Here is a 14444-nt window from a genome sequence, read left to right as displayed (position 1 = left end):
GAGGGAAGCAGGCTCCCTGCTGAGCAGAGAGCCCGATGCGGGGCTCGATCCCAGAACCCTGAGATCACGACCTGAGCCGAAGGCAGAGGCCTAAATCACTGAGCCACCCAGGTGCCCCCATAGAACTATTTTTAAAGGAACAATGTATGCTCCTTTTCTTATTTTTCAGCTACTTCTTGATATTAATTTAGAGTGCATTCTTATAATACAGGATACAACACACGCTATTTTCAAACTTCTGAAGTGTACAATTACAGTGAACTAACTTCAAAAATAATTCTTCAAAATGCTAAACTGATCAAATAGGATCAATGTTAATATGTAATATATGTGTACTTAAATCTCCTTAAAATTTTAAAGTAATTTTCCCTTTAAAAGTCACTTTAGAAACCACTATTGGGACATCTGGGTGGCTCAGGCTGTTAAGCGGCTGCCCTCAGCTCAGGTCATCGAGCCCCACATAGGGTTCCCTGCTCAGCAGTAAGCCTGCTTCTCCCTCTCCCACTCCCCCTGCTTGTGTTCCCTCTCTCGCTGTCTCTCTCAAATAAATAAATTAAATCTTAAAAAAAAAAAACCCACTATCAGTAATTTTAGAAATAAATTCTTTAGCAAGTTTATCCTCTAAGAAAAGAGAAGACACTATGGCTTAATATTTTAAAATAAGTAATATACATGATTACAATCTTAAAGAACTGTTCCTACTATGTTCACCTAAATATAAGACTATGGAGGAAGTCAACAAGGATGAGTAAGAGAAGATACTGAAATATCAAAAGGATGAAATAGATCATGCAAAAATTTCCAAACAATTATCATTTTTCTTCAAGGAAAAAAAAGAAAATAAAAAAGCATAACCTGGTTTTAATATACTTCTGAAAAAAAAAAAAAAAAGGACAATTCAGCAGTATTTCTTTTTTTTTTTTTTTTTTTTAAGATTTTATTTATTTATTTGACAGACAGAGACCACAAGTAGAGAGAGAAGCAAGCAGAGAGATGGGGGTGGGGGGAAGCAGGCTCCCCGCCAAGCAGAGAGCCGGATGCGGGGCTCAATCCCAGGACCCCCAGGATCACGACCCGAGCCGAAGGCAGAGGCTTTTGCCCACTGAGCCACCCAGGCGCCCCTCAGCAGTATTTCTTTTAAAGATGATAAATGGTCTTCAATAACATATCTGATCAAATTAAAATTTGAAAGTAATACCTCTAAACTTTACTTCCTGCATGTAAATGGTATAGTTTACCCATTCTAGCCATGCTGACAGGAAAAAAAGAATGAAAACACCAGAATTAATACTTTGCCATTCACAAAGTTCATACACATATATAAGAGCTACATTTGTTTTATGTGACAATTTTTAAAATAATCCATGATCTTGACAACACGATGACGTTAAATTGGATAAGGCTAGACTTATCTTAAAAGTCTCAGAAAAATTTAAAAACCATATTTCAATCTGAAAAATCTGAGCATTAATCTAATAAAAAGTTAAATGTGCTAACATTCTTTTACCTATTTAAGAGACTAAAAAAATTAATGAATAGAATTGTATCTAAAAATTTTTTTTAAGGTTTTATTTATTTATTTGACAGAAAGAGATCACAAGTAGGCAGAGAGGCAGACAGAGAGAGAGAGAGGAGGAAGCAGGCTCCCCACTGACCAGAGAGCCCAATGTGGGGCTCGATCCCAAGACCCTGGGATCATGACCTGAGCCGAAGGCAGAGGCTTTATTTAACCCACTGAGCCACCCAGGTGCCCCGTATCTAAAATTTAATAAAGAATAAGTTCAGAAGAATACCAACTATAATACAATACTGTTACTAATACTATTATGAATTTGATTATTATTCTCAATTGGAATTTTAACTTCAAAGATTCCTTAAGCTACTATTTTAATATTTTTTTTTTACAGAATAGATTTAAATGGATTTGAATAAAATGCAGTGTAAATAAAATTCCACTTCAAGTAAACTGTGAACATATCTACCACATCTGATCAATTTGTTATATATAAAAAATAATAAATAATTATATAACTGGTAAGTCAAACTAAAAGAACAGCATATTATTATGAAATAAACCCTTAAGACAGTTCCATATGGAATAAATGATTAGAAAAATAACACATTATCTTCTCATTAAAGACACACAACAGCCAACAGAAAACATTTTACTTCCAGGTAGAAAATACTCATGCAACACAATTATTTTCCAATCTTATTTACATTTTCATGAACGTGTACACATGTATGCATACATACATGTATATATCATTAAACATCTTCAGGCAATTGTATTTTTGTCCAAATAGACCAATGTGTTCATTTAACAAACAGCTTTCTCTAAACACAAAACACTATTGAAGATGTAAAGCTGTTTCCTTAGTTCATCTTAAAGCTAAAATGCATCAATATTGCCATCTAGTGTTCCTATCAAATAAGCAAGGCCAACACAAATGTGGGCATCCTCCTCTCACTTAAAAAATTAAGTGAACTTAAGGAAATTATCATTCCTATGGGCAAGAGTAAAGTCTGATGGCTGAATGAAACAATAAAAATAGAAAAAGTCAGGGATCCTGGGTTGCTCAGTGGGTTAAGCCTCTGCCTTCAGCTCTGGTCACGATCTCAGGGTCCTGGGATGGAGCCTCACATTGAGCTCTCTGCTCAGCAGGGAACCTGCTTCTCCCTCTCTCTACCTGCCTCTCTGCCTACCTGTGATCTCTCTGTCAATTAAATAAATAAAATCTTAAAAAAAAAAAATAGAAAAGGTCACTGGGAATCAATGGAAGGGGACAAAAGTAAACCTGTGGAAGAAATAACCCTTTTTCTGAATGTGGTTTCTGCCACATTTTGTTCTTAAACACAGTATATATGCTACTTAATTTTCTTGGATACTTTACTGACCAAGCAAAAGTAGAGGTCAACTTCATAGGGTTAGTTGCATCTATCCCTCTGTATCCCAAATGGGAATCACTGAGATCAAGTCCTAAATGATTTGTCATCAAAGGAACACGAATTCATTTAAAGCCATATTTTAAATATACAAAATTATCATTTTGATTACTGCTACTGAGAAGAAATAAAGAACAAAAACTTCATTTAGATTGTTAAGGTTGAAGAGAGTTTAACTTCATTTTAAAAATAAAGATACAAAATAAATAAATAAAAAATCTTAAAAAAAAATAAAGATACATTTAGGCCAAGCTGTTTCTTAATTACATTATGGACACTGTTGAAAGCATAGACTGGTGATACTGTTCTTCTCTAATCAAAGCCTCAGAGTAGCTAGTAAATCTCCCAATCAGCAACCTCGTGCTGGTTTTGACTGTCTATCCCTATAAACTAGACCTGCTGCTGGGAACATCTGCATCCAAGTCTGGATGCTGCCAGTGATTTGCTGTGTGGCCTTGGGCAGATCTTTGAGACACTGAGCTTCAGTTCCTTCTCCAAGACTAACCGAGTACATGGCAAACTTCCTAAGATGCAAAACACTCTCGCAACATAAGGTCCAACATGGAAAGCATCGAGAGTGAGGCGTTATGTGTGGCGATGGCAGTACTACCCATCCTGGACCACAGCTACAGTGATGGCCATCACCACAACGATACAACCCCATCCACTCTTCAACAAAATCGGGGCGACAGTTCACAGATGTGTCTTGTTTTTTCCCCACTCCCATCCCTTTACTCCTATCATTTCCCCTTCTTAAATCTCTAACTCTACCCATTGGAAGTAAGATGTCAGCTTTATCTATTTCTTTTCCTTTTTATTTATCCAATTTCTCATTTTTTTTTGTATAACAAACACCTATCACTTACATAAACCAGAAATACTTAAAGAAATGATTCCTACTCATTCTCCACAGCCCAGCTCCATATTTCACCTTTTCTGTAAAGCTTTCTCTCACCCTGCCCAATCCAGAAGTGCTCTCTCTGCTCTAAAATTCTCAACTGCACTATCCAGCATCCATACACCCTTACACCATTATTCTTATGTACATGTTTTATTCCCCCAGGACAAATTACAAGCTTTCCAAAAGGAAAAAAGAAAACATTTATTATCATTCCCTCCTTTGCACAAAGGTAATTTTGGGGCGCTTGCGAAGTATAATCACATGTGATGTAAAGGCCTTCCTTAACCATGTACCTCACCTCTCTAGGCTTTGGTTGTCCGTGATTTACTCATTGTGTCATTCTGGGAATACCACTTAACCTCCCTAAAGCTCAGTACCTTTTAATAAAGATAATAATACCTGCTGTTTCATAGTTATTGCAACAGCAAAAACAAAACAAAAAGTCATCTACTATATGTAGAAAGCTATTAACAAATGTAAAGTCTGATTAAAAATTAATTTCGGGGGATGCCTGGGTGGCTTAAGCATCTGCCTTCAGCTCAGGTCATGATCCCAGGGTCCTGGATAGAGCCTAGGTAGGGCCTCCTGCTTAGCACCCTCTCTCTGCCCACCCTGCTACCTTACTCATGCTCTCTATCTCTCTCAAATATAAAATCTCAGGGGAAAAAAAAAAAAAAAAGTTACCAGCATAGACTAGATTACAAGTCAAACATTTGTTCAGGGACTAAATTTATTTGCAGCAAATTTAAACATAAATGTTATTATTTATGTATTTCTCAATCTAAAAACATATATAGAGAACAAAATGCTCATTGCAAAGTCCGAACTGCTTTTTAGTAATACTAGTCACATCAATTGTTTTATCTTCTAGCCATTCATACCATATGCTAGGAACCGTTTTTCTGGACCATTTAAGAAATCTATTGTGACTATATTTTTAATAAACAGATTTTTCTGAGAAAGTCAACCAAAAGAAAGCTTAATGACTTTATTTTAAAAATATATATTTTTCATATTTTTCACTTGATCTTAGTCAAAAGGCTGAGAAGCGATTATATTTCATATTTTTATGTTACTGCTGCCATCTAGTGAAAATTTTGAGAACTTAATCATTCTGGAAAAAAATTTTTTTTAAATCATACTGTTGACATATATATGAGAAATAAAGATATTATAGATTACTTTCTTACAAACACATTTTTAAAAATTTTGTGTTCATTAAATTATACTTCTACATAATAATTCATCAATTTCATCATGAAGCCACTTATTTAAATCAGCAAGATAATTATAATCATTTAATTTAAAAATTCTTTTACTGAAAAAAGAAAACATCTGGAAACATCAAGTTGGTTTGGTCATCAAGTTACACCTGTAAATAGAAGCAAATTCAGGGATACCCTCAAAGATTCTGTATTTGGAATTTTCAAGTACTTACCAAGAACATACTGTTCTTAGTTAAAACAGTAACATATGCTAATTAAAAATCTAAATGCCTGGAACTATACCAACTATATTACCTGAAGAATTCCATAAAGACATAGAGGACAGATAAAAACTTATTATTAAGCTTACCTGGGAAAAGATGTTTGCTGTTGGAGCAACTCTACTGTCCACGATACTATATAATATTGCTAATAATCTGTCTAGTGGAAATGGTTTTGGTCCGAGAAGATGATTGCTTGTCTGTAACAAAAGAACATGGATTTTCTTCTTATAGCGAACTCACTTTCTGTATCACAAATTCCCAGTAACAATATACATACAATATACCCCAAAGAGCCTAACAATTCTAACTTTTAGTCTCAATGCTAAAACCTTAGCTGATATAATGGCTTATCAGTCAACATTTTCTTTAAGATTTTCTTAGTATAAACAGGTATTAAATAAACAACTCACAAGTTGTCCATCCCTAGTCCTGAACATCATACATATTCTGTTGTTATAACCAGATGGTAAGTGAGTTAAGCTAGGTCATCTGTCAAAATAGTCCATAACCAAAACCAGGGTCCGGGTCCTAATTCCTTGACTAGAACTTAATCCTTACTTTTCACTATTCACTCCTTTTTGTGCCATCACCAGGAAAATACATTTGTTCAACATTAATAGTTCTAAAAAAATCAGTTATAGTAAATACTAGCTTGGAAACCCAAAAAGATTTGATAACTTGTGAATAAGCTGTCACCCTGTAATAATGTAAAATTTAAAAACTGAAAGATTATAAAATGTGCATATTTGTGTACAAAGCCATATGGCACAATGTCTTTCACCAGAAAACTGAAGTGCTCAAGGTCCACTCCAAGATAGTTTTAGTAGCACTGTTAGAATATAAGTACTCTATATTAACACAATGGCAAATAAATGGAAATCTGCATTTACATGCATGAGAAAAACTATTTCTTCAAAGAATGACTGTAAAGAAAAATACCTACACAGAATTACAAAATGAAGTGTGTGTTTACCTCAACTATTTATATCTAAAAAATAGTTTAGAAATCATTTTCCAGGTCTTAAACTTTTTATCCTTTCTCATTAAATACTTCAACCATTTAGAAAAGTACAGGGGCTGATATAAATAATGATGTGCCCAGCACCCAATTTTATCAACCCCTAACAGTATGGGATATGTGCAAAGAAAAAACATTGGATCACATTACAGATAAACTAAAGGTCCTTTACACTCCTCTCACATCCCATTTTCTCCCTAAAAGGAACCAGAATTTGGTGTTTTTGCCACTTTCGTGACAATTTTTATACAGCTACTACAGATGCATTCATAAACAATATACAGCACTATCTGCAAGATCTAACTTCATATAAATGATATTATTTTGGCCATACCACTAGTTGCTTTTTTTCCTTCAATATGTTTTTGAGGTTTATCCATATCGATACATGCACTTCTGAGTTCTGTTCTGAAGCAACCCTACAGAATTCCATTTTAAGACAAATCACTGTCTACATCTAAAAATTCATCACTGTAAATCATCACAAGTAATCCTGTGATGGACCATCCTGTGATGGACCACATTTCCCCTTGTGCACATGTGTGAGTTTCTCTAAGTGGGACTGAGAAACTAAAGCAGAAAGCAGAGGGCAGAGACAATGCTGTGTGATCATCAACAGTTAGTTCCATATGGGGCACAGAGAAAAGTACATTTCTCAGTATCTCCTGCCAGTTAGATGACTGGGGGTGAATGTGATATCACCTATTTCCAAGCCTGGCCTCTCAGACCTTTAATCTTCTTTTAATCCTTTAATCTTCTTACCCTTTGGTAGCCACTTTAGAAATCACCAGGTTTTACTTGGCATCACTACAAAAGAGGGCCACCCAGCCCATACACCATTGTGTCATGAACAACATATAAATCTTTGTTATGTTAATCCACTGAGGGTTTGGGGTTTTTGCTACAGCACAGCTCAGTCTATCGTGACCAATACAAAGTACACTCCCATATTAACTTTATTATGGCCAACAAACAGAATACGCAGGCTCTTATTCTTCTACATTATTACCAATAAAATCATCAGGGTTATTTTTTTTTTTTTAGTTTTGCCAATCCAAGAACATGAAATAATGGCTGTTGTTTAAAGTTTCATTTCTCAAAAAAAAAAAAAAAAAAAAAGTAAATAAATAAAAATAGAGATTCATTTCTCTCATTAGTGAATGAGGCTGATAATCATGTCAGGTTTGTTAGGCAACTGAAAAAGGCAGATGTTACCCAAAAATCAATCACAATAATACACCTACAGAATAATTAACTTGACTCTGTCAGTTTCAGGTATACTCGCCATGATCAGCTATCCTTTTTATATCATTTACCCACTTATCGACTGGATATTTGCCTTTTTCTTAAGGGTTTATATAACTCTTTAAAAAAAATTCTAGATACTAATCATTTGTTACTAATCATTTGTCCTTTGAATGAGTTTAAGAACTATGGTTAACATCCAGGCGCCTGCATGACACAGTTGGTCGAGCATCTGACTCCTGGTTTTGGCTCAGGTCATGATCTCAGAGTCATGAGATCCAGTCCCATGTTGGGCTCCATGCTCAGCACAGAGTCTGCTTGAGACTGTCTGTCTCCCTCTCCCTCTGCCATAGAAGTACTGCGAATTCTGTCCCCACATCACTGTTAAAACCTAGTTTCTAGTTGAAATTCTCAGGAAAGACTTTTGTCCTCGTTTCACACAGAGTCAGAGTCTGACAGGGAAATTTTCTTACCAAATCCATTTGCTTGAAATGGAAAGATTTTCACTTTTTACATTTTCTGGTTAGAAAACACACATCCAATTTAAAATTAAAGTGTCCTAGTGGCACATGAGGCATATGATATTTACCTTCCTCAGTGAACTCGTTTTGTGCTATACACGCAAACTGGCTTCCCTCCTAGAGGGGAAGGCAAAGTCTGAGAAATGCCTACTAAATTCATTATAGAGCTCACTAAAGAGAATGAAGGCCTGTAAAAATAGATCAAAAAAAGGAAATCAAATCAAATTTTGGGGAGTTAAATGGCATCAAATTTGGTGTCAAGTTACACCAAGAAAAACAGAGAGAGAAACTTAGAGTTATGAATATTTATACTAGAAAAAACTAAAACTAGAAACAACTCAGAGAAGAGGGGAATGAGACTATGGGCAAGGAGAGGGGGAAAACTATTGCTTTTCTACATAAACTGATGGGCAAATAATCTGGCATCACACACAGGCATTAGTTGAATTAAAAAGTAAAATCTTGAAAAAAATCAGTGTCAGCTAAGGATAGAGAAAAAGAATTATACAATCGAAGATATATAGTATTTTCAAAACAACTGTTACAATAATTATTCATACGGTCTGCTTTTTAATGTGTATTGTCTTGATTAGATTGAAAGCTTCATGAAGGCAGAGACAATGGCTATTCTGTTCTCCACGCTATCCATAGCATCCAGCAGAGTGCCTGGCATAAGATAAACATTCAATCAAGATTTCAAGGAAGAGAGGAAACAAAAATATAAACTAGTAAGTATACGCAGGGAGCTTTCAGTTAAGCTCAGATTTTTAAAAGGACATGAACCAAAGACAAAAGAGGCTACTTACTATGAAGGTCAAATCAGTAAGAATCTCATCAGAAGAACTACACTTCCTTTACAACTAGACATTCTCATGAGGTCTTTGCTCATACAGTTCCCTCTGTCAAGACTGCCCTTCTCAGGGAAGGACAAACAAGTGCAAATTCACTCGTTCCATAGGGGTGGTCTCAATTGCCAGGATGTCACAGTCCTCACTGACCTTCATAAAGCCCTCATGTATCTCCCCTCCCCCTCAAAATCCTTAAATGGTTTTCTCTGTCTAAAGAACAGGCCTAAAATTCTCAGCCTTATGTTCATTCTTCAATTTTCTTTATTCTACCTATTCACTTGTAAACACCCACAAATACCACCAAGTGCTGAGATACAGATGTGAACAGATGGGCTTCCTTCCCTTAAGGAACTGGTGAGTAACAAAATTCTTCTATAATCTAGCCTCACATGACTTTTCTCTGAAACTCACTTCACACTTCAACCAATTACATTTTGCTATTTCTTTTATATGCCCTACACTTTCTCACCTCTGCTCTTGGCCCTAATTATTACCGCAAGTGGAATACCCCCTCTCCCATCTTTGCACATCCAGTTCCTGTAAGGGCCTACTTAGCCAGAGTGACTCCATCTCGGTTGAACAGCCATTTTGTTGTTTGTGCAGTAAAACTTAAACTGGCCCTGCCCCTCACCACCCCCGGAGGAACTTACTTAGAAGCAAGTCCGGGAAACCAGTAAAATATGGTCGACCAGTCCCTAATAACAGAGCCCAAACACAAGGACGGGTCAGGTCAGGTGGAGATAACAGAGCCCAGAATGCAAGGACGAGTCAGGCCAGGTGGAGATGATCTCATTGGCCAGGCTCAACCACATGGCCTTTATTCTATAAAAGCCAGTCTGTGAAGCTGGGGGTGGTTGCTCTCTCTGTAAGAGACGACCCCGACGGGTCAGTTTGATTCTTGATGCTGGCACAAAATAAAGCTTTGCTTGACCTTCACTTTGTATCAGCCTGGCTCCTTTGATCTTGGACACCATCAGTTCCCACCATTCTTTAATTTTTTATTTATTTATTTTTTTTTAGATTTATTTATTTGAGAGAGAGAACAGAGAGAGCAAGTGAGAACAAAAGTAGGGGGAAGAGAGAGAGAGGGAGAAGCAGACTCCCCAGAGAGCAGGGAGCCCAACACGGGGCTTGATCCTAGGACCCTGAGATCATGACCTGAACCAAAGACAGATGCTTAACCAAATGAGCCACCAGGTGCCCCAATCCCCATGATTTTTGAGTGCCACTCATACGCAAGCCTACCACAGATCCTTTCCTGACCACACCAGCTGTAAGCACTCTCTCCTAACAATCCTTTATTACCCAAACCAACTACACACATAAGAAAGAAGGTACAAAATCAACGATCTGCCTATGGTGGAAAGCCTAATCAGAGAGGTGTCAATGAAGAGGCAATACCAGAAAAAATTTTCCATTCCAAACAAATGGATCTGCTAAGAAAATTTCCCTGCCAAACTCTAACTCAGTGTGAAGGGAGGACAAAAGTCTTCCCTGAGAATTTCAACTAGAAACTGTGGCTTAATGTTGAGATGGGGGCAGAATTCACAGTACCTCTGTGGTCTGAAAACCCCCAAGGCTAAGATCTGAATTTCAAATGATCACAGGTTACTGGCGTTCTTAAGTGCCTGCACAGAAGTAAACATAAAACCTTTCTAAAGGAACACACTTCAGGCCTCAAAACTTCCAAGATGAAGTTCAGTCAACAATTAAAAGTAATAAAATGTTCGGGAGCAAGGAATTACATACATGAGTGAGTAAAAACAGAAAATGGAGATTTCGTAGATTGACAAGGACATCTAATATCAGAATATAAAATATTTCTATGTTAAAGAAAAAAGGGACTAGGAAAAATATAAAAGTGATCAGACGTGAACCAATGAAACATCTAAAAATTACAAATGACATTACTGGAATTATAAAGGTGATTTAAACAAAAGAAACAAAGCTGGAGAGAAAGTCAGAACATAGAAGTGAAGAGATCACCCAGAATTCAGCATACAGAGCCCAAAGGTAATAAAGAATGAAAAAGACTTAGGGACGAGCACAGAGTGGGAAGATCTGACCTATATCTATTCAGCATTTCAGGAAGACATTGTTAGAGAGAATGAGGGAGAAGCTAATATTTGAAAAGTTAATTCATCAGAACTGAATAAAGGCATCGTTATTCAAATTCAGGAAACAAAACGAACCCCAATTAGAAAATTCAATCCCAGATACACCACAAACAGTAAAAACACTAAAGGAAAACAAGAGGGAAAACATGTAAGAGAAAAACAAGAAGAACTTGTAAGAACTTGTAGAGAAAAACACAGGTATTAACAAAGGAATAACAGGGGCGCCTGGGTGGCTCAGTGGGTTAAGCCGCTGCCTTCGGCTCAGGTCATGATCCCAGGTCCTGGGTTCGAGCCCCACATCGGGCTTTCTGCTCAGCAGGGAGCCTGCTTCCTCCTCTCTCTCTGCCTGCCTCTCTGCCTACTTGTGATTTCTCTCTGTCAAATAAATAAATAAAATCTTTAAAAAAAAAAAAAAAAACAAAAAAAAAAACAAAGGAATAACAGACTAACAGCAAATTTTTTAGTGGCAACAATACAGCCAGAGACAGCATAACAATGTCTTCAAAGTCATGAGAAAACACTACCATCTTAGAAGAGCATACTGAGAAAAAACTGCTTTTAAGAATGGAACTGAGAAACAAGACTCAGCTTCTATGGCATAAAGTTTACAGATAGAACTTATCCACCTTTTCCCAAGAGAGGCAGCAGTGGTTTTGATATACAGAGCAGAACAAGTATCTGAGCAGTCCACACACTCCGTCTGCCAGTTTCAACGTGGCCCTACACCCCGCCTTCAAATGTGCTCAGGGCCTCTGATTTCTAAGCTATTCCACATTCCTCAGGTCAAACCTGCTTGCTTTGGGGCTTGGGTGCCTGCCCTCTCGGCCTTTTCAATCATCTGTGCATCTACCTATAATGCAGTTCCAAGTTGTGTGGGTCTCTCGTCCACTTAGTCCCCATATGTTCACCTTTATTATTCTTCAGGGTCATTTTTGTGAAGGTTTCAAAGGAAAAAACAGGAAAACCAGCTGTGTTTAGTTAAAAATTCCAGGGTAATCTTTTTCATCTATGAATTCACTGAAAGAACTTGTCAACTCACTTTTATCTCCAATACCAGCTCACCTGAATGTGTCTTCATCACCACGTTCAATGTAACAAAATACAACATTATAATGATATCTTATCAATTCTTATATCCAAATGACTAATAAAAGCATGCATTTATCCACTTTCCACAGTGACCTGAATTCATGAGTTTTTCCCAAGAGAAATTAGAAGGTAAATACCTTTTCGTGTTTCTTTAGAAAGTTGGTTTTCTTGATTTTCCCATGATGCTGCAATTAAGGAAAATAATTGTTAGGATAGAAAAAAAAAAAAGGCAATACTCCACAAAAACAGAAAACATAATTTTAAACCTGGCATATATAATACTAATTTACATATTTCTTATTTTATTTACTATCACCTAAAATATCAACATATTTTAGGCTGCTTTGACTTAGATTTCAATCATATTCAAGATTGCTTCTGTATTTAAAGAAAAAGGTGTTAAACTAAAATAGTGGTACTTCCTAAGAGATTAACTTATTATTTTAATATTATTATTAATAATTTATTATTAACTTATTAACTTACTAGCTTATTACAGCATATTTGTTTGTATAAAAACAAAACTTCCACAGATAAATGGGTTTTTATTCATCCTTAAGGCAGGCTGTCAATTCACCTAAGAAACACTAAGAACATCTGGTTAAGCATTTGGGATTTAATAGTGGAGAAAAAAATAGATGTGGTCCTTGACTTCATGAAACGAAGACTACTGGGAGAGAGATGCAGAACAACAAATAAAAATTTATTAGAAATTGGGACGCCTGGGTGGCTCAGTTGGTTAAGCAGCTGCCTTCAGCTCAGGTCATGATCCCAGCGTCCTGGGATCGAGTCCCACATCGGGCTCCTTGCTCATCAGGGAGCCTGCTTCTCCCTCTGCCTCTGCCTGCCATTCTGTCTGCCTGTGCTTGCTCTCTCTCCCTCTCTCTCTCTGACAAATAAATAAAATAAAATAAAATAAATTTAAAAAAATTTATTAGAAATATATTTAATAATGAATCAAATTGCATTTTTTTCCCCAAAAAGAAAACAATTCCAAAATGGGATTTCTCCAACTAATGTACACACAGATGAGTCTCCTGAATGTTCTAGATAACACTCTATGGAGTGCATGGCACTACTGAAGGAGCTTTAGAAGAATAAAGGAGTTACCACCCTTAAAATTATTCCCATCTCTCATACTTTACACAAAACCTTATTTATATATTTTTTAAATCTAGAACTATTACCTAAAGTATACCTGAACTCTTCTGTGAAGCAACATACTTTCAGGTTGTGACCCTAATTTAAAGTCTTTGAAGAGTAAGTCCTAAATATACATTTAGCAATCTCTTATTCTAATCTCTGCCCCTGAGAACTTACAGGTGTTGAGAAATTTCAAAACATCCCTGGAATCTTCAAAAACAAAGTAAAAAGAAATAATTATTACCTTAAGGAAGAACCTCTTGTCAGTTCTTGCTGGATTGTATGAAGCGAGGTATGCAGCAATTAGAATAAACTTAGAGTAATAGGGAAGCTCCACGTGAGTATATGCCGAGAGACCTACATAACAAAAATCTTTCATGAAGGCATTTGGTAGGCTACCACTAAGATTTTAAGTATCTCTTATTTTTTCTCACTGATATTTTAACTTCCATATGGTGTCCTCTGGTAAAAATGACCTACTCCCTGAGTTTAAAGCGCCATTATAATGGGCAGTGGTGGTGAACATTACTATTAATCATATGCTTGCTCACTCTATTATTTTTGCTTAGCTCCTCCTATTCTGAGGTCTAAATCCTACCCATCCTGCCCTTCAAAGCCATACTTTCCATTAAACTTCTCTGCTGCTCTCCTATCATACCAAAATAAAAAATCTATCCCTACCTTGTGAATTTCACTTATGACCCATGTAACTTTATACCTTGTATTAACAGTGAGCTGTACATATATTTCTTACCAAGCTATAATATTTGCTGATGCAAACACATCTGGGTTTTGTTTTTGTATCCCTATGGAAATAATTAAATAAATGGATAAATAAAACAAAGGAGCTGGTCAAATACCATCGATTTTTACAGGATAGCAAGGAATCTGATATTTACTGAGTATCTAGCACAGACAATGTGCTAGGTGCCACCTTATTACTGAGGCATCTTCAAATCCTTGCCATAACTTAAAGTTAGACGTTCTTTTTATTTTAGATGAGGACATTGAATTGGACTCAAGGTCATACAATTAGGGAATAGTGAAGACCAGTTATTGCAGATTTTCTAAGGCTAGCATCTATTTTTTTTCCACTGGAACACACTACTGAAAATCACTTGTACAGC

At 36.4% G+C, this 14444-nt stretch overlaps 1 protein-coding gene across 4 annotated transcripts in view; it reads right to left on the bottom strand.

Annotated features, from left to right (window-relative positions):
* ORC5 (origin recognition complex subunit 5) overlaps positions 1–14444 on the bottom strand; it is a 92345-nt gene that overhangs the window by 36331 nt on the left and 41570 nt on the right. For 2 of the 4 annotated variants that reach the window (XM_047694830.1, XM_047694829.1), the window contains exons 10-13: positions 13562–13674; positions 12312–12359; positions 6689–6773; positions 5423–5533 (exon numbers count right to left, since the gene is read on the bottom strand). In XM_047694830.1, coding sequence (XP_047550786.1) covers positions 5469–5533; positions 6689–6773; positions 12312–12359; positions 13562–13674 — 311 coding nt within the window. In that variant the 3' untranslated portion in view covers positions 5423–5468. The remainder of the gene's footprint in view (positions 1–5422; positions 5534–6688; positions 6774–12311; positions 12360–13561; positions 13675–14444) is intronic. The other 2 variants (XM_047694828.1, XM_047694831.1) reach the window with 1 other exon arrangement.

The sequence above is a fragment of the Lutra lutra genome, chromosome 11, assembly GCF_902655055.1.
Source record: "Lutra lutra chromosome 11, mLutLut1.2, whole genome shotgun sequence".
Lineage (NCBI taxonomy): Eukaryota > Metazoa > Chordata > Mammalia > Carnivora > Mustelidae > Lutra > Lutra lutra.
The sequence above is the reverse complement of the archived record's forward strand: the minus strand, read 5'-3'. Positions and strand labels throughout refer to the sequence as shown.